This window comes from Quercus robur, chromosome 1, assembly GCF_932294415.1.
Source record: "Quercus robur chromosome 1, dhQueRobu3.1, whole genome shotgun sequence".
NCBI classification, from domain to species: Eukaryota; Viridiplantae; Streptophyta; class Magnoliopsida; order Fagales; family Fagaceae; genus Quercus; species Quercus robur.
In genome coordinates this window covers 43347524-43366604 of record NC_065534.1, presented here as the reverse complement: position 1 = coordinate 43366604, position 19081 = coordinate 43347524, and the positions used below count along the sequence as shown (strand labels likewise).

The 19081-nt window shown below is 43.4% G+C and overlaps 1 protein-coding gene across 1 annotated transcript; it reads left to right on the top strand.

Annotated features, from left to right (window-relative positions):
* Positions 1-5713: 5713 nt before the first annotated feature.
* Positions 5714-7859, top strand: LOC126712369 (uncharacterized). The gene is made up of 2 exons (XM_050411677.1): positions 5714-6391; positions 7785-7859. Exons 1-2 carry the CDS (start codon positions 5714-5716, stop codon positions 7857-7859), a joined length of 753 nt encoding a protein of 250 aa, XP_050267634.1.
* Positions 7860-19081: the final 11222 nt, after the last annotated feature.

Here is a 19081-nt window from a genome sequence, read left to right as displayed (position 1 = left end):
ACAGAATAACTGTCTTGCACAGCAAATGATATTGTAGCAAAATGACTTCTACAATAAAATATGCTAAGTGTAGGCTACAACAGAACAACTGGTACAGCAGAAAATAATTAATACCACAGATAAGATAACTAATATAGCAGAATAACTAATACCGTAGAATAGCCAATACCACAGAAATAAAAGAGGTTTACAACAGAGCAATTGATATAGCAGAAAGAGAAAAAGATATCACAGCAGAAGGGTTAATATCATAAAATGCTACAGCGAAAAAACAAAAAAAAATAACAGTGACAGTGTCAAAGAAACTAAAGATTGTTTAGCAGGAATGGGTTTAAAAAGGGAACCGAACCCCAATATGGATAACTTCGTTACAGACTTCTGCCATTGAAGTTACCCGTGTTGGAGAAAGGGCCTAAATGATTTTGGGTTCTGATTCACAGAGTTTCAGAGGGTGGGAATGTCATGAGGGAGAGAAAAGGTGGTCTACTGATGCGTGCCCCTATTTCTGTCGTGTTTTCTATCTTCCTTCTCTTTATTACCACTTAGTTTTTTTTTTTTTTTTTTTTTTTTTGTTCTCTGGTTCTTAGTTTCTTTCTTACTCTTTTCTCCATCTCCCTCTCCATTGTTGTTCTTTTCCTAGCTACCTCTCCCCCTTTTCATACCTCTTAATTTCTATGAGATTTCTCCTTTTTGTCCCTAGGGATTCACCAACCGTTTTTGGTTCCTTGTGAGCATCTTTCCAAGCTTCCCCACTAACCCATTGGTTGCTCAGCCACTACCTCTATTCAGAGCGTGCTTGCTGCATCCATGGTTGTCAAAATTGTGATCTGGATCGTAGGATCACACAATTTTACAATCTCACCTTACCAAAACGTTTAGAATCGTAGTAGGGTCATAAAAATGGTAGGATCATGTAGGATTGTATAGGATCATAAGATCATATGGGATCCTACCAAAACATGTGTTTTTGGTTTCAGCTTTTTTTTTTTTTTTTCTTTGATGGGATTGGTTTGGGCTAAGATAATCCAACTAAACCCACAAGCCCAATTGGTTATCAATAGCCCAATAACAAATTGAAGTCCCAAATTTACATCTTTGTCAAAAGAAAATCTCAAAAAAAAAAAAAAACCCACGGTACTTGAGTTTAAAGTTCAAACAAAAAAAGAAACCCAAATATTTAGAAACATCAATCCCAAAGTTGTTCCTCCTTTTAAGAACCCCAAAACCCATCACCTCTCAGCAGTTAGCACTCTCAATAACATTGCTTTTTGGATTTCATATTTATAATTAGCTAGTTTATCTTAGAATATAAATTCTATTTTGGATTTCATATCGTAATTTTCATTTGCTAACTAGCCTAACTTATTTTGGATTTGGAACTTAGAAACTGGAAAATGTTTTCAATATGTGTCAATAATGTCTTGGTACTTAGTTGCTAATTAAATATGTACCAAACTTTTTATATACATTGTGTCAAAACTTAAATATATTTGTTTCATTAGTATAGACATAACGATGTAAGGCATGCAAATTACATTATATGATGCAAATTTTTGTTTTTTAATAGATGAATTCATATTTTACGTGATTACTCAATATATAAAGTTATTATTAATGTGTTTTTTGCTTAAAATATGAAAATAGGTAGGATCTTATGATCAACGATCCGATCCTATGATTTATGATCCTACCTACCTCCCATGATCTTACGTAGGATCCAGATTTTGACAACCTTGGCTGCAGCACTCTTTATTTCTAGACAAAATTCCTTATTTTGTTACTCCCTTTCCCCAATTTTTGCCTTAACTGTCATGGATGAGGATTGGAGGCTCTCTTTATAATTACCCTTATGGCATGCATCAAGTGGCCCCAACCATGCTTACCTCTTCTTTTTTTTTTTTGGTGAAAAAAAATAGGGTTAGCTAGGTTACACCAGCCCCCGGGCAGGGCGCTATGGTTAAAGCCTAGGGGCTAACCTGTGTGGATGCCTACTAATGGACTCCTGCTTGTAGCGGGACTCGAATCTAGGTGGGTTAGACGAAGTATCCGAACCTTATCAGTTGAGCCAAGTCCCTGTTGGCTAGCCATGCTTATCTCTTTTGGGCGAAATGCCATCCCAACAAGACATTTCTCCAAAAGAGGTCTCGGCAGGAACCTCAGAATAGACCTCTTTTCTCTCCACCGTCAAACCACATCCTTTGAATCTATTAACCAAGGCCCCACTTCTCCTGTATTGGCTAGGTACAGGTAGGTGGTGTCCTGTCCTTTATTTGAGTTCCACTGTCCTCTAGTTTGTCTTTTTTTACTCCCACTTCGTTCTTACCGTTCTTGCATTGTCTTGTTCTACTGTGTGTACTGGGTTTGTGCCTATCTTCCACGACATGGAGGATGTGTGGGCTTTTGGGCTTACCCTGCCTCCTTTTATTCTTCCATGGGTTTGGTACTGTTTGGGTAGAAGTTCCTGCCCGTCTAGCCCACTAGACTTCTATTTCTGCTATTCCTCTTCCTACCATGCCTATGGGCATGCTGGTTGCCAATCCTACCATGTTGGCCCATTGGGTTTACTACCTCTTTCTTTGAGCTTTCTCGGCCCATTTACTTTACATTTATCTCTTATTAATCCCATGGGCCTGCTAGCTACCATTCCTGCCATGTTGGTTCATTGGGTTTACTACCTCTATCTTTGGGCTTCCCCAACCCATTTACTTTACCTATACCTCTTATTAATCCCATGGACCTGCTAGTTGCCATTCCTGCCATGTTGGCCCATTGGGTTTACTGCCTTTATCCTTGGGCTTCCCCGGTCCATTTACTTTACCTTGACTTCTTATTAGTCTCATTTTCTCCCATTTTCCTTATTGTTGGGCTTCTTCTACCATTGCGCATTTTGTCAAAAATGGGCCTCAACACCCATTCATTTTGAATCCAAATTAGGTCGAATTTATGTCCATGTTGAAGTTCTGGATGTCTATTCTAATGAAACAAGTCTTACTGAAAAATTCTTTATGATTGAAAAGATATAAGCAAATGAGTGATCAAAGGTCATTTTTTAAGAAAGCATTTTAAGTAGTTACAAGCACTTTTAAGTTGTGATTATTTCTGAATTATTGTGAATACTTCAATTACCCCATGGTTGATATTTGTTAAGCTTTTCATTGGGGCCAGATACTTAAAATTATTAACAAGTACAGAATGGAGTATCTATAATCTTATTTTGCTAACGAGCTTTACCGAAAGTCACCAACCTTCCATAAAAATTTTCAACTATAATTTTTTCAATTAATTAGCAAATTTTTGATAAACTATACCCTTAAACAAAATGCAAACTAAATACAAAATGATTGTATATTTAAATTAATAAACTAAAGATTATTGATTTACTTTTGCAAAAGCATGTGACATTTCAAATAGGTAGCGTTTCTTGTAAGTGGCCATCAAAGCGAATGTGGGTTAATACTTCCCTTGCTTGTGCACTCCTATGCTGAAGTGTGTCATGAGAAATGCGACATCTAAATGCCTTTACACAATTTTCAATATTAAACCATACTAATGATAGGCCGTTCATTGCACGGTTTAAAAAATAAATGTGTAACATATTCTCGCTCTATTATTAGAAATATTTACAACAATTTATATATTTATAATTATATATATAAATGATATTTATATATTATTGTTTAAAATTATTAACCATATTTATAAGAAAATATATAAATAATATTTATATATTATTGTTTAAAATTATTAACCAATCCCTATTTGAATAATGAAAAGATTATCCCTATTTGAACATTTTCCCTTATCAAACATTTCTATTCTCATAAAAATAATCCCAACACTTTTAGTCTTGTAAGTTGTACACCAAACTATATACTTCCAAATTTAATTTTCAAATGGATAGAAAAAAGTATTAGGTTGCTGATTATAAATGTGGAAATAAAAATGCATACACATGCACAAAAAAAGGGGGGGGGGGGACTCTACATGCTAATTGTAGGGGTAAAATTCACAAAGTCAACAATGGGCCTTGGGCCCCGCACGGAGCCCAACCACGACCCAAAGGTAAAGCTCATGGCCCAATCCTGTGGAGCCCAGTTTGTTTTAAAAGACGTCCGAGGAGGAATGTCTCCTCGGACACACAAATATGGGCCCAATGTGCGCCCCCTCCACAGTGAAGAACCATCCCAGACAAACGTGGGTAGTAGGATGAGCCACACACAGCAAGGAAGCTACTTTTTCAGTCGCATTAATGTGGAGAAGACAGGCGAACAGTGTTACATTGGCCAGTGCAACTCACAGAAAGATAAGGTGGATATCCGATGGGACAGACACTCAAGTGAAGGTCCAGATGGTTAACAAGTGTAAGGTCCTTATCAAATTAAGGAGGCTATATAAGAGAAGGAGATCCCCATGCAGTGGGGATCGGAGAATTTAGGAAAAAGAGAGAGAGAGAGGTGAAAGAATTCTGTAGTCTATAGCCAGAGCAAGAGGTGCACTTATACGTCTCCTCGGACCGATAACCTGTGAACTTAAATGGAATATTCTCACGTTCAGTCTGTTGCATGGCATACATCTAACTGACGTTCACTTCATCCAGCCCTAGTTCTGTAACCCGCTCTCTACAAATTCATTGTCTAGGGACTTTTGGGCCAGAAGCACTTACTTGCTGGGCCTGGGCCCCAAAAACCGCCCTTACAATTGGCGCTGTCTGTGGGAAGAACTTGTGTCTCGATAAGTGAAATAGTAAGAAATGGAAGGATTAGGTCCGCGCCAAACTGGACATGCAGATTCCCAACGGCAGGACAATTTTTTGAATCTCGAACGAGAGAAGGACCAAGATAATCAACGAGAGGGCAGTGTGAACACCTCTCACACGAGTAGAAGCCGCTCAAAGGGGAAAGACCACGCACCCCATAAGCAAAATGATCGAAAGGCTCTACAACAAGAGATTGATGATTTGAAGAAGAAGCTGCGCCGAGCGCAGCGAAAACGTCCTTCACCCGGCTCGGACACTAGCAGTGATGAGGATAACGAATACAGGCGAAGATCAAGAACCCCTCCGAGCGAGACTTTTTCCTATGAGGAAGAGCGGCCTCGCAAACGCAGCCACAAAAGCCCATCTTACCAAGGCTTGGCCAACGATGCCATGAGCAAGGCCCTGGATCGCATCTCCCAGTCGCCGTTCACGCGTAGAATAGAGAGGGCAGTGCTTCCTCAGCGGTTCCATCAACCAACGTTTGCCATATACAATGGTCGGACCGACCCAGTAAAGCATGTAAGCCAATTCAATCAGAGGATGGCTGTCCACTCCAGGGACGAGGCGTTAATGTGTAAGGTGTTTCCGTCCAACTTGGGACCCATGGCGATGAGATGGTTTGATGCCTTCCAGCCGAATTCCATAGATTCCTTTAAACAGCTGACACAGGCTTTTGGTTCCCGCTTCATCACCAGCACTACAGTCCCTCGGCTCCTCGATTCCCTCCTATCCTTGTCCATGCGGGAAGGAGAAACGCTGAAGGCCTACTCGGACAGGTACTGGGAAATGTATAATGAGATAGAAGAAAATTACGACGACGTCGCCATTAGTACGTTCAAAAGGGGCTTGCCGACATAACATGGCTTAAGAAAGTCCCTCACTGGGAAGCCAGTCACCAGTGTACGCCAACTCATGGACAGAATTGACAAGTACAAAAGGGTCGAGGAGGACCAGCAGATGGGGAAGGGTAAAGCGAAGGCTGTCCCTCAAGAGAGGAGGGACTTCAGGTCGGACCGCTTTAACAGCAGTAACAGGCCGAGAAGAGACTACGCGGAACAGTCCGGACCTACTGGGGCTCAAGCAGTCCATGTTGTGTTTCGAGAACCATTGCATAAGATCCTAGAGAAGGTGAAGTGCGAACTTTTCTTTCAGTGGCCGAACAGGATGGCAGGTGACCCCTCAAAACGTAACCAGAATCTGTACTGTGCGTACCACCAGGAGCTAGGTCACACCACCGATGATTGCTGGAATCTGAAAAACCACTTGGATCGGCTTGTCCAAGAAGGGAAGTTGAGGCATCTGTTGCACCGCCCTGAAGGATGGCAGGAACAGTCAAATATTGAAACCAGACAAGGCATGTTGAGGCCACCCATTGGCACAATAAATGTCATTCTTACCGCACCTGGAAGGACCAGTTCCAGCCCTTTCAGAGTAATGTCAGTGGGCAGGTATCTGACTGAGCCGGACGAAAGGGAATCCAAGAGTGCCAGAGTAGGTGCCACGCCCTTAATCGGATTCTCGGAGGAGGACAAGCAAGGAACCCTTCAACCCCACGACGATGCCCTAGTCGTCACGCTCAAAATTGGAGGTTACGATGTGAAAAGGGTGTTAGTTGATCAAGGCAGCGTTGTGGAGGTAATGTACCCTGATTTGTATAAGGGGTTGAACTTAAAGCTAGAAGACCTGTCGCCATACGATTCCCCTCTAGTCAGCTTTGAAGGAAAAATCGTCATCCCGAAAGGCATGATTAGGCTGCCTGTGCAAACAGACTCAGACGTGGTAGAGGTGAACTTCATTGTCGTAGATGCATACTCCCCCTACACAGCTATTGTGGCCCGGCCGTGGCTTCATGCACTAGGGGCTGTGCCATCAACCTTGCACCAAAAAGTGAAGTATCCGTCAGGAGGTCAAGTCAAAGAAATAATAGGGAACCAAGGAATGGCTAGGTAATGCATGGTGTCGGCAATCTCACGACGACCAAATAGTGAACCTTCCACTTCAGCCGAGAACGACTTATAGCAATCAATGACCCCGGTCCCAACTGCGGGTGGTGGAGGACCAGCCATGGAGGTGAGCTGTGAGGAGCTGGAGAAAGTACTCGTCGGATCAGACCCTGAGAGGTTTTTTCAGATCGGCTCGGAATTACCACCACAGGAGAAGTCAACGCTAATTGATTTTTTTCGACGGAATGAGGACGTATTCGCCTGGGATCCCTATGAGGCCCCCGAGGTTGACTCAGATCTCATATGCCATCACCTTAATGTTAACCCGGCTATAACACCAAAGAAGCAACCTCCTCGGCGGCCGTCAAAAGAACATGTAGACGCTGTGAGAGAAGAGGTCGCAAAATTAAAGAAAGCTGGGGCTATCAAGGAAGTATTCTACCCCGAATGGTTAGCCAACACAGTCGTGGTAAAAAAGAAGAGCGGGAATGGCGGGTTTGCGTAGACTTCACGGACTTAAACAAGGCCTGCCCGAAGGATCCTTTCCCAATGCCATGGATAGACCGATTGGTAGATGCGACTGTCGGACACCCCCGAATGAGTTTTTTGGACGCTTTCCAAGGCTACCATCAGATATCCCTGGCTGCCGAAGACCAAGAAAAAACCGCTTTTGTCACCCTAGTTGGAAACTATCATTATAAGGTGATGCCCTTCGGCTTGAAGAATGCCGGGTCGACCTATCAGAGGATGATGACTAGGATGTTTGAACAGCAGATGGGTAAGAGCGTTGAAATGTATATAGATGACATGGTAGTAAAGAGTAAATTGGTGGCCGATCACATCAGAGACCTCGACAAAGTCTTTCAAATTCTGAGAAAAGTACAAGCTACGACTGAACGCATCCAAATGTTCATTTGGGGTGGGATCAGGAAAGTTCTTAGGCTATATGGTGACCCATAGAGGAATAGAAGTTAACCCTGACCAAATAAGAGCGATTCATAGCCTGTAGCCCCCTCGGAATCCCAAAGAGGTCCAGAAGCTTACCGGCATGATAGCTGCTTTAAACCGTTTCATCTCCTGCTCAGTGGACAGATGCAGGCCTTTCTTCCTCCTATTGCACAAGTGGAAGGGCTTCGAGTGGACTAAGGAGTGTGCTTTAGCTTTCCAACAGCTCAAGGAATACCTCGCCCGACCACCGATCATGTCCAGTCCCGATGCCGACGAGGTGTTGTTCGCATACATCGCAGTAGCCTCTCATGCAGTGAGCTTAGTGCTAATTCGAGAAGACAACGGCACGCAGCGACCCGTGTATTATGTGAGCAAATCGCTGCAGGAGGCAGAGACCCGGTATCTCCCCCTCGAAAAAGCTATCTTGGCCGTCGTACAAGCCATGTGGAAGCTCCCCCACTATTTTCAGGCACATACAGTAGTTGTGCTAACTCAACTTCCGCTGAAATCCGTCCTCCGCAGCACCGACTACACAGGTAGAATTGCTAAATGGGGAACGATCATGGGCGCCTTCGTCATTAGATACATGCCTCGCACCGCCATAAAAGGTCAGGTCCTCACCGATCTAGTAGCTGAATTTGCGGAGCCCACCCTAGAAGGAATGGAAATGTCGGGATCACTAAGTGCTGATGAGAAATTGATCAGCACAGTCTCTCAGCATGAACACAATTGGTGGAAAGCACACATTGACAGTGCAGTGAACCAAAGGGGCTTAGGGGTGGGGCTCGTTCTAGTCTCTCCCGAAGGGATAACCATAGAAAAGTCGTTGAGGCTCGGATTCTCTGCCACGAATAACGAAGCCGAGTATGAGGCGCTATTGGAGGGGATGTCAATGATCCGGAAATTGGGTGGAAAATGCGTAAATATATTCTCGGATTCGAGACTCATCGTGGGACAAGTAAACGGGGAATTGGAGGCGAAGGATGAAAGAATGCAAGAGTACCTTGCCCGGGCTAAACACCTGCAGACCCATTTCTATCACTTCCGTCTAATGCATGTACCCAGGAGTGGGAACACCCACGTTGATTCTCTCGCAACGCTGGCCACCTCCTCGGCTCAGCCCCTTCCACAGGTTATTTTAGTTGAAGATCTCTGCCGTCCAACAACAGAGAAGGCCAACGGAATTCGGGTGCACAACGTTGGGGCAGGACCTAGCTCAATGGACCCTCTGGTGCTGTTCTTAAAGCACGACACCTTGCCAGACGATAAGGTTGAGGCCGACAAAATCAGGAGGAAAGCTTCTCGATTCTAGCTGTCCGAGGACTCCCAACTTTACCGACGCTCGTTCTCGGGGCCATACTTGCTGTGTGTGCACCCAGAGGCTACAGAACTCATCCTAGAGGAGTTACATGAAGGGATTTGTGGAAGCCATACGGGGGTAGGTCCTTGTCCCACAGGGCCATGACGCTGGGTTACTGGTGGCCGAGCATGCATAAAGAGGCTCTGGAATATGTGAAGAAGTGCGACCAGTGCCAAAGGTTCGCCCCAAACATACATCAGCCGGGCGGAGAACTTAACCCACTGTCCAGCCCTTGGCCATTCGCACAATGGGGCCTAGACATACTAGGACCATTCCCCAAAGCGGCAGGGAACAAGAAATTTCTTCTCGTCGGCACCGATTACTTCACAAAGTGGGTCGAAGCTGAGGCGCTGGCAAACATTAGGGACGTCGATGTTAAGAAGTTTGTTTGGAAAAATATTATCACTAGGTTCGGGACCCCGCACACCCTGATCTCGGACAACGGCCTCCAGTTCGACAGCGATGCCTTCAGAAAATACTGTAATGAGCTGGGAATTATCAATTGATACTCCACACCGGCCTACCCACAGGGTAATGGACAGGCGGAAGCCATCAATAAAACCATAGTGAATGGGCTGAAAAAGAGGTTGGACGATGCGAAAGGGAGATGGGTTAAAGAGTTAGCCCACATCTTATGGACATACCGCACCACCCCTCGCAAGTCCACGGGGGAAACCCCCTTTTCCATGACCTACGGAGCCGAGGCTGTCATCCCATTGGAGATAAACTTCCCAACACAGAGGACTACTGCCTTTAGCCCCATTGCTAATAACAAACTTCTGGAAAAAAGCTTGGACCTCCTCGAAGAAAAAAGGGAAAGTGCAATGGTCCACTTAGCGCACTATCAGCAAAAGCTCAAACAGGGTTACGACGCCAAAGTGAAGTCAAGGCCATTGGCGCCCGGAGATCTAGTACTGAGGAAGGTCCTGGGCACCGCGAGGAACCCTGCATGGGGTAAGCTTGGACCAAACTGGGAAGGCCCATACCGTATCACTTCCGTAGCTGGCGTAGGAGCTTACTTTTTGGAAGATTTGGATGAACATGTAGTGCCACGCCCCTGGAATTTAAATAACCTGAAAAGGTACTGTTATTAATGAAAGACACCATTCTTGACGCCGTATTACTGTACAGCTACTTGGGCTAAGTGTTTAACAGAACCCAAGTCCTGCCTGGCTCCTCGGACCACAGACTTGGGGAAAATTAACCTCGCAGCGATTTTCACTAAGTGTTAAACAGAACCCAAGTCCTGCCTAGCTCCTTGAACCACAGACTTGGGGGAAATTAACCTCGCATCGATTTTTCACTAAGTGTTAAACAGAACCCAAGTCCTGCCTGGCTCCTCGGACCACAGACTTGGGGGAAATTAACCTCGCATCGATTTTTCACTAAGTGTTAAACAGAACCCAAGTCCTGCCTGGCTCCTCGGACCACAGACTTGGGAGAAATTAACCTCGCAGCGATTTTCACTAAGTGTTAAACAGAACCCAAGTCCTGCATGGCTCCTCGGACCACAGACTAGGGGGAAATTAACCTCGCAGCGATTTTCACTAAGTGTTAAACAGAACCCAAGTCCTGCCTGGCTCCTTGGACCACAGACTTGGGGGAAATTAACCTCGCAGCCATTTTCACTAAGTGTTAAACAGAACCCAAGTCCTGCCTGGCTCCTCGGACCACAGACTTGGGGGAAATTAACATCACGGCGATTTTCACTAAGTGTTAAACAGAACCCAAGTCCTGCTTGGCTCCTCGGACCATAGACTTGGGGGAAATTAACCTCGAAACCATTTTTACTAAGTGTTAAACAGAACCCAAGTCCTGCATGGCTCCTCAGACCACAGACTTGGGGGAAATTAGCCTTGCTGCCATTTTGTCTAATTATCGACTATCATATTTTACACATTCATTCACTCATGCTTGGTTTTCAACAGTTAATGGCAGAATAGACATCCATTCATGATGAAAACAGAAGAGAAAGTAAAACAACAAGAATAGAAGGAAACGACACCTTTCATTAAAATCCCCAAAAGCGATCCTTTTACAACCATTAAACAGAACAAAAAATAAAGGGTCTAACAAGTAAAATCCTACACTACTTTCCTAAATCTGATCCCTGAGCAGGCCCGGGCTGGTCGTCTGCTGGCTGGGGCCTCGGAACAGTCTCCTTAGCCTGTGCAACAACCTCCCTGATTGAAAGACTGTCCTCGGGCAACTTATCCTTCACGGCCGGCTGTGCATCCTCAGCTTCAGGCAGAGCGGAGTCCGAGGCTAAAGCCTTCAATGGGAGAGGCTCTTCAGGCGCAACCGTGTCAGGGATCTCATGAATGTCCTCAGGAAAAAAGATATTCTTAGTTTTCCTGAGATCGGAATCCGCTGGGACTACCGCCCGGTCCAAGGCTACACCCCAAGACAGGGTAATGTATTCCCTGCATACAGCAGCCACCTCCTCGGCCAGCCTGACCTTAGTGTCCTTGACCCCGCGATCATAAGATGCTGCTACTGCTTTCTCGGCCGCCTCCCTGGCCAGTCGGGCCTCCCCCTTGACCTTTGCAAGCTCGGCCTTAAGATCTGAAACCGCCTGCTTCTCTGTCACGAGATTTTCCTCGGACTAGCAGAGCTGTAGGCGCAGATCCTCAGCCTGCTTAGTGGCGTTTTTAAGGCCGGCTTCCGCGCTCGCATGGCCCTTCTTGACCTCCTTCACTTCATTGCTGAGGCTATCATTTTCCTGCCTGAGGTCGCCAGCAGTCCTCTCGGCAGCACAGCGGGACTGAACCTCACTGTAAAGGTCCTCACGAGCCTTTTTGGCCCATTCCTCAGCAATAAAGATTTGCTGAGTAACCTGCGCCAGAAAAGTAAAGGCCTAATTAATAGAGACTGACGAATAAATAGATACGTAACAAGAGAACGAGATAGTAGAAGTTTTCACTTACCATAGCCATGTCCCTTTTCAGTGACATGAAGATGTCTGGTTGCCGAGTATCCCGGAGCCCCTTCATGTCGCGAGGCAAAAGAAGAGGCTGCTGCAGGGCCTCAGCCAAGAATGACGCCTGCCCTCGCTGGGATTCCCACAGGGTCGCATCCCAGGAAATTGGAGCGCCGTCCAATTCGAGCCGTGGTGACCATATTTGCTGTTCCCTCCGAATAGCCGCCTCGTCTCGGCTGTCAATGGACCTGGTCCTCTTCTCTTTGGGCTCTTTGGTCTCTTTGCCCTTCTTCTGAGGCTTGGCTTTTACTTGGCTAACCTCGCCCTCCTCCAATTCCCTCACAGGCCTCTTTCGCCTCAAATTGGGCATGGGCTGCAGTGCTGCATCCGATGTGGGAGGAGGAGGAGGATGAGGAGGAGCCTTGGAGGTCGGCTGTTCTTTCGGGACATCCTTGGAGGACTGCCCTTTGTTCCTATTGGAAAGGAGGTCCCTGAGACCAGACCTTTGTTTCAGGTCCATTCCTTCTTCTTCAAGCTCTTGACTGGTATCAACTTGTGCGATTGCTAAACCAAGATCAGGGGCTACCGAGGCGCGGTCTAAATTTGAATCAGAGTCCGAAAGCTCTACTGGCCTGGCCGACACCTCTCCTTCCTCGGCGAAATGGAACTTGTCTATCTGATCTTCCAAAGACGAGTGCGAGGAACCGGCTTCTTCCGCTGGGACAACTACTGCGGGAAAAGCACACTGAGCAGGCAGTTGGACGGGAGGTAAATCTCTCGAAGCAAGAAAACCTGGTACGGAGACGTTGATCCGTGCCAATCGCGGACTACCAGCCCTGATTGCTTGGCCGGCCTCCATTAGAGCACGAGTAAGGGGCTCGTAGTCCAAAATCAGAGGTGCAGCCCGCAATTGCCCGTCTGCACTCACGTAAATCTCAGACCTTAGAAGGAAATTGAGTGCTTGGACGTTGACCAAACTTAGCCGAGGAGTCGTATGCGCCTTGTCTGCAAAGCCCAAAGAGAGGGTTATGTTAATCCGAGGAGGTAAACAAGCAAAGTCAAAATTGAAATGAAGAAAAAGAAAGATCAAAACTAAGATCCCTTCCAAGGGATCTAACTCTATGGTATCCCACCTGGTTTTCCTGCCCTGACTGGGTAGTGAATACCGTCGTGCCATTGTCCGGAGACGATCAAAAGGTCGTCCTTCAAGCCTTTGTTGGACTTGGGAAGGTAGGATATCAACCTCACCTCATCGGACCTGGACTTCAAGTAATATGAGTCGCCGAGGCTGTGCAATTCATATAGATAAACCACGTCATGCCATGTAAAGCCGAGGTTCATCTGATCGTTCAAAACCTCTATGCACCCCAGAATCCGGAACATATACGCGACGCATTGGTGAGGGGCCAACCTATGACCACGCAAATAATCCCTAGTTATCCTCTCCATAGGGATGGTCATTCCTCCTTCCACAAAAGCTATCACTGGAATGGCAACCTGCCCCGTTCTCCTCTTGATTAAGACCTCCTCCAGAGAACAATACTCTAGACCTACATTCGGTGGAATACAGTATTTAGCCCTAAAGCCTTCCATACCGGCCGGGGAATTTACCTATTTGTCAAGCTTACCCATCCCCCTAATCCTAAGTGACGCAAAGACGATTTACTTAAGGAATAAAGCCGAAAAAGGCAATGGAAAAGGAATGTGCACTTACGGGTGAGGAACTTGCAGGAAATCTTCAAGGGGACGACTGTGAAGGCTTGAACACTTCGAAAGGGAAAGTGTTGGAGTGCCCTGAGTGCTTGAGTGCTTGTCCAAAAATGAGAAGGAAATGCCTTCGAAAATCTTATGTATCCGGGAGAAGCTAGACAGACATACTCCCGCCTAGAGAAACGGAAATGATCCCAACCATTGATTTAACATCCAACCGTCGGATTAAAAAGATATAAAACCGCTAAAAGCAATAATTAGCGCCTCATGGGTCATTAAACACCTCCGTCATTAATGAGTCACGTGATAAGCATACTGCCGCACGGGTGAAGCAGGAATCCACGATAAATAGTCCTATGAATGTCAAAATCCCGCCTTTCCTCCTCGGACAAGAAAGAAGGAGCCGAAATTTTGAGGGGCTATTGTAGGGGTAAAATTCCCAAAGTCAACAACGGGCCTTGGGCCCCGCACGGAGCCCAACCACGACCCAAAGGTAAAGCTCATGGCCCAATCCTGTGGAGCCCAGTTTGTTTTAAAAGACGTCTAAGGAGGAATGTCTCCTCGGACACACAAATATGGGCCCAATGTGCGCCCCCTCCACAGTGAAGAACCATCCTAGACAAACGTGGGTAGTAGGATAAGCCACACACAGTAGGAAAGAGGAAAAGGTAAGACGTCCATAGAGAACCCACAACTGCCGCATTAAATGCAAGAAAGCTACTTTTTCAGCCGCATTAATGTGGAGAAGACAGGCGAACAGTGTTACATTGGCCAGTGCAACTCACAGAAAGATAGGTGGATATCCGATGGGACAGGTATTCAAGTGAAGGTCCAGATGGTTAACAAGTGTAAGGTCCTTATCAAATTAAGGAGGCTATATAAGAGAAGGAGATCCCCATGCAGTGGGGATCAGAGAATTTAGGAAAAAGAGAAAGAGAGAGGTGAAAGAATTCTGTAGTCTGTAGCCAGAGCAAGAGGTGCACTTATACGTCTCCTCGGACCAATATCCTGTGAACTTAAATGGAATATTCTCACGTTCAGTCTGTTGCATGGCATACATCTAACTGACGTTCACTTCATCCAGCCCTAGTTCTGTAACCCGCTCTCTACAAATTCATTGTCTAGGGACTTTTGGGCCAGAACCACTTACTTGCTGGGCCTGGGCCCAAAAAACCGCCCTTACACTAATTATTACAAAAACTCAATGACATAGTGAAATTGATATCTAACTTGAAACTAAAGTATGTGTTTGCGTGTGTCTGTCTTATGTGTGTGTATTAGAAATAGAGGTAATTTACACAACTTTTAAGAGCAACAACCATAGAGACAATAAGCAACATTACTTTATGGTAATTTAGAGTGATCATTTTCTGAACCATGCTTTTCATCCCAATCTTCCTAAGCTTAGATTAATGAGGCATCATAAGAACCTTAGCAGATTCTGTAAGAAATACATATAAAAAAAAGACCTGAAATACTACTACATGCCATACAAAAAATAATACATACTAAATACAAATTTTATACCGAAGACACACAAAAATTGTACAAATAAATTGATTCCTTTTGTAAGGACTCAATTTGTAGTGACTCCAAATTGGTTTATTGAGTTCGAATGTTAAAGGCCCAAACAATAAATTTGTAGAGAGTGGGTTAAAAGGCTAGGCCTTGGTCACCAGACAGTGGTTAGTCATGGTGTTCATGGTAATCACACAAGGGTGAACCGTGCTTGCCCAAAAAGGTTTTCTCCTCGGCACGGCCTGAGAGGTTCTAGTTCTTGGCCTTCCTCCGATGAGCTTCATGTTCTTATTATTCCTTTCACCCTTTGTACCCCTTTTTTTCCGCCTCCTCCTTGGCGCATGAATTCTTACATTATATAGCCCTTCTCAGTTGATCCTGACCTTCCATCTGTTGATCAGGTAGGTAACTACTCGAGTGCCTGTCCCATCAGTCGCTTCCCCCCACTTTCTGTTAGTTGCAATAACCGAAGCCACACTGTTCAGGGGTCTTTTCCCATTAATATGGCTAGGACGTTTGTTAGCACATTCAATGTGGAGGTGACGTCTTTTCCTTGAACCACTCCCACACTGTACCCCCGTGCGAGTCCCATTCTACTCGCCTTTTCCTTTGGGAGCGCTTTAGAGGCTGCCTTTAATGACGTGTCATTCTTCCCTTTTGGGCCTTGGGATGCTGAGGACAGGGTCATCCTCGGCTGCATCTCTGGGCCATTTGGACTTTCGTTACCTGTTCTTGGCAACTACTCTCCTCGGCGCGGGCCTTGGGCCCTAATGGAAAGTGGGCCGAGACCACAAATTCTCTGGCCCCACCCTTTAAAACTAATTTTTTTGCTTAAAATTTTACAAATATTAAATTGAATAACCATACTGGATGTCTTCTAATAATCATGTCTTCTAATAATCTGTATTAAATATTTATCCAATATGCACCGATCAAAATTTGATACTAACCTCAAAATAATGACAATTATTCTCAAGCTCATAGAAACAATCAATCTTTGGCCATAAAATACTCGGTCAACCTGAAAGTTTTAATACATAAATGAAATATGCGAGCTAAAAACATGAAAATATATCAATAAAATATTTGAGCTGAGAGCATAAAATATATCAAAGAATAAGGTTAAAGATAAATAAAAAATTAGATAGAGGAGTAGTTGACAGTGGAGATAAAAATAGAAAATGCTTAGGAATTGTAATTTCCCCATTACAATTCCTAAGCATCATTGAGATAATGCAAATCTTATAAATATAGAGAGTTGAGTTTGTATATTTTTTTAAGGAATGGGAATAGTTATAGAAGAGTAGTAGTTTCATACGTTTTGGTAACCGTCACATCAAATTATGAAAGGTTGGGATAAACCTATAAATATAAATGTTAAAAAAAAAAATGTTTAATTGAGTCTTAGAAATGGAAAATTAACAGCAACTCCCCATCGTAATGGGGAAAAAAAGAAGCAATTGTCAATCCGTATGGTAATTAAGAAGGAGAAAGAGACGCGGAGAGATTTGCTCAATTTCTAATGTTGATGGAAATTAATAGGGTAATAGGAAAATGAAGTAATTATGAGGTGAGAGAGAATAGGTATTGAGATGTAAGGAAAGGAAAAAAAATCATAATTTTTTTTTTTCCCTTTGGGAGGAATCAACGGTATTAGGAAAAAGATGAAGACAATGAAGAGAGAGATAATTTGAAACATACATAATTACTAAAAAATTGACATAAATAACCACAAAAATGTGAATTAAATTGGCTTAAAAGTCATTACATTAAAAATTCAATTATAGAATAATGGAGAATTAATTATCTTCATAAATGAGATTTATTTTTATTTTTTATTTTTTTCTTCACCACTTTTTTTGACAGCAAATCATATGTAATTTAAATATTCATTTTTACAACTCATGGATTTTAGGTTACTAAGGAAACTTTTATTGTGGAATAAGAATGGAAATATTTATGGAGCAATTAAGAAGTTTATAATGGGTAATTATTAAAATGGTGGAATTGATAGGGCATGTGGGTGCAAGTGCCCACGACGAGTTTTGGTTCTCCTCGTGGGAAGTACGCCTTGGCCTAGGGTGGACCATGGGAGGGGGTGTAAATGTAGTCGCCACTTATATTAGGTCTAGGAATCATATATATATATATATATATATATATATATAGCATCCTTGTGAAATGAATGATCTTTACCAGAGCACGTATCTAGAGTTTAGGTATGGGGATGGGAAGGTGTTAGGCACCCAACCCACCCGACCTGTGGGTCAACCTCCACTTATTGTGTTCCGCATCCTAATCCCATCAAATGGTCTTCTAATATGTTATTCTAAACACACACACACACACTAACTAACATGCATCTAAAGCAATCAACATGGCATATCATCCCCAAACCTAGCATTCGTCTATCAAGGCACAAGTATATATCACCAAGGGCAGCAAACATCACATCATGGCATTCAAACAAACATATTAGCAAATATTTAGACAACTCATGTTCAAAATACTAAAATGCATGTTTATGTGATTTATGTATGACTCACCTTGATTTACCTCACTGCATCACAACACCCATGGATCAATGCATGTTCATGACATTCAACAAAGATACAAACCCTAATTATACTTCTAAACAAAAATAAAACAAAACATGTTAAATTACTAACATAGGACGCAAATATGTGGATAACAAGTTAAACGGAACCTAAACATGTGAAAGAAAACAAATAAAAAGCAAAGAAAACAAAATCTGGGTTTCTGGGCATCGGGTATGTGTGCGCATCCCAATTATATGCGTATACACACTTCAAGTATGCATATGCATACATGAAGCATGCACACGCATACACACCCAGAAACAAACCTAGAAATACAAAACAGAAAAACAGAGCAAAACAAGAAAACTGACAACCTATCATGCTTATAAAACGAACACAGAATAAACCTAAACTAACACAAGTAGATCAAAGCAATTAAAAAAAAAAAAAAAAAAAAAACAGAAGAAATTGAAGAAGCCAAAGTTTGAACCTTTACCTTAACACAAAAACTCTCTAGATCTTTGATTTGATTGTTCTCCTCAGTCAATCTAATCAATGATAAAACCAAAAGGTTAGTAAACTTTAGAACTCAAAGGCCAAGACCAAAATAAGTCCCAACCAAGGAAAACTTGATTTGATGATGTTTTTTTGTGTGAAAAACTCCCTCTTTGATTCAATATTTTCTAGTGAATCTTGTATATCTTGTCCTCCTTTGAAAAAGTGCCTTCTATAGATTTTTCATGGTGGTAAAATAGAGGTGTGGGGTGGCTTTTAGATGATGTGGGATTCGCTCTACACAAATTTATGTCCAAAAAGCTTTCATTTCATAGTTTCTAGAACCCTAGATGCGTGCGCATACCCTAAGTATGCATATGCATGTTTCAAGTGTGCTTGTGCATATGCATACACAAACTTAGGGTTTCTTGTAGTCTTTCTTTTCCAAAAAAAAACTCTCAAAGTCAAGATTTTGTGAGATTGGGCCCCAAATCAACCTTGGACCTCAGAATGATGTTGTCATTGGAGAACAGGAGCCCGAGTCGTAAGAGGTATAGGATGAGGTGTCTACAGTGCAAATTTAAGTTTCTTTATTTATTTGTGACACATAGCAAAATGATTGACACATGCCAATAGTTATCTGTCACGTGACATTTGAGAAGTGACATGTACCACAAGTTGTCTACCATGTGTATGAGAGACCTCACTTTTTGAGGGGTGCTCTCAAAAAGAGATTTGGGTGCTTAGGGCACCTTTCTTTTGGGTAATTGTGTGGAGTAACCACTTATTTTTTTTATACAAAAAAATAAGAAAAAATAAAATACAATTACATGTCCAAAAATACTTCAAATGTCATTGATTGAATAAAAAAAAGTACAATTTGGTAGATTA

What these genes read in the sequence shown, in the direction of transcription:
- LOC126712369 (XM_050411677.1), top strand. Translation starts at nt 5,714, where the DNA reads ATGGGGAAGGGTAAAGCGAAGGCTGTCCCTCAAGAGAGGAGGGACTTC. An exon ending in ATCAAGGCAGCGTTGTGGAG is followed by an intron (nt 6,392 to 7,784) that starts GTAATGTACCCT and finishes TCTCCTGCTCAG; the next exon opens with TGGACAGATGCAGGCCTTTC.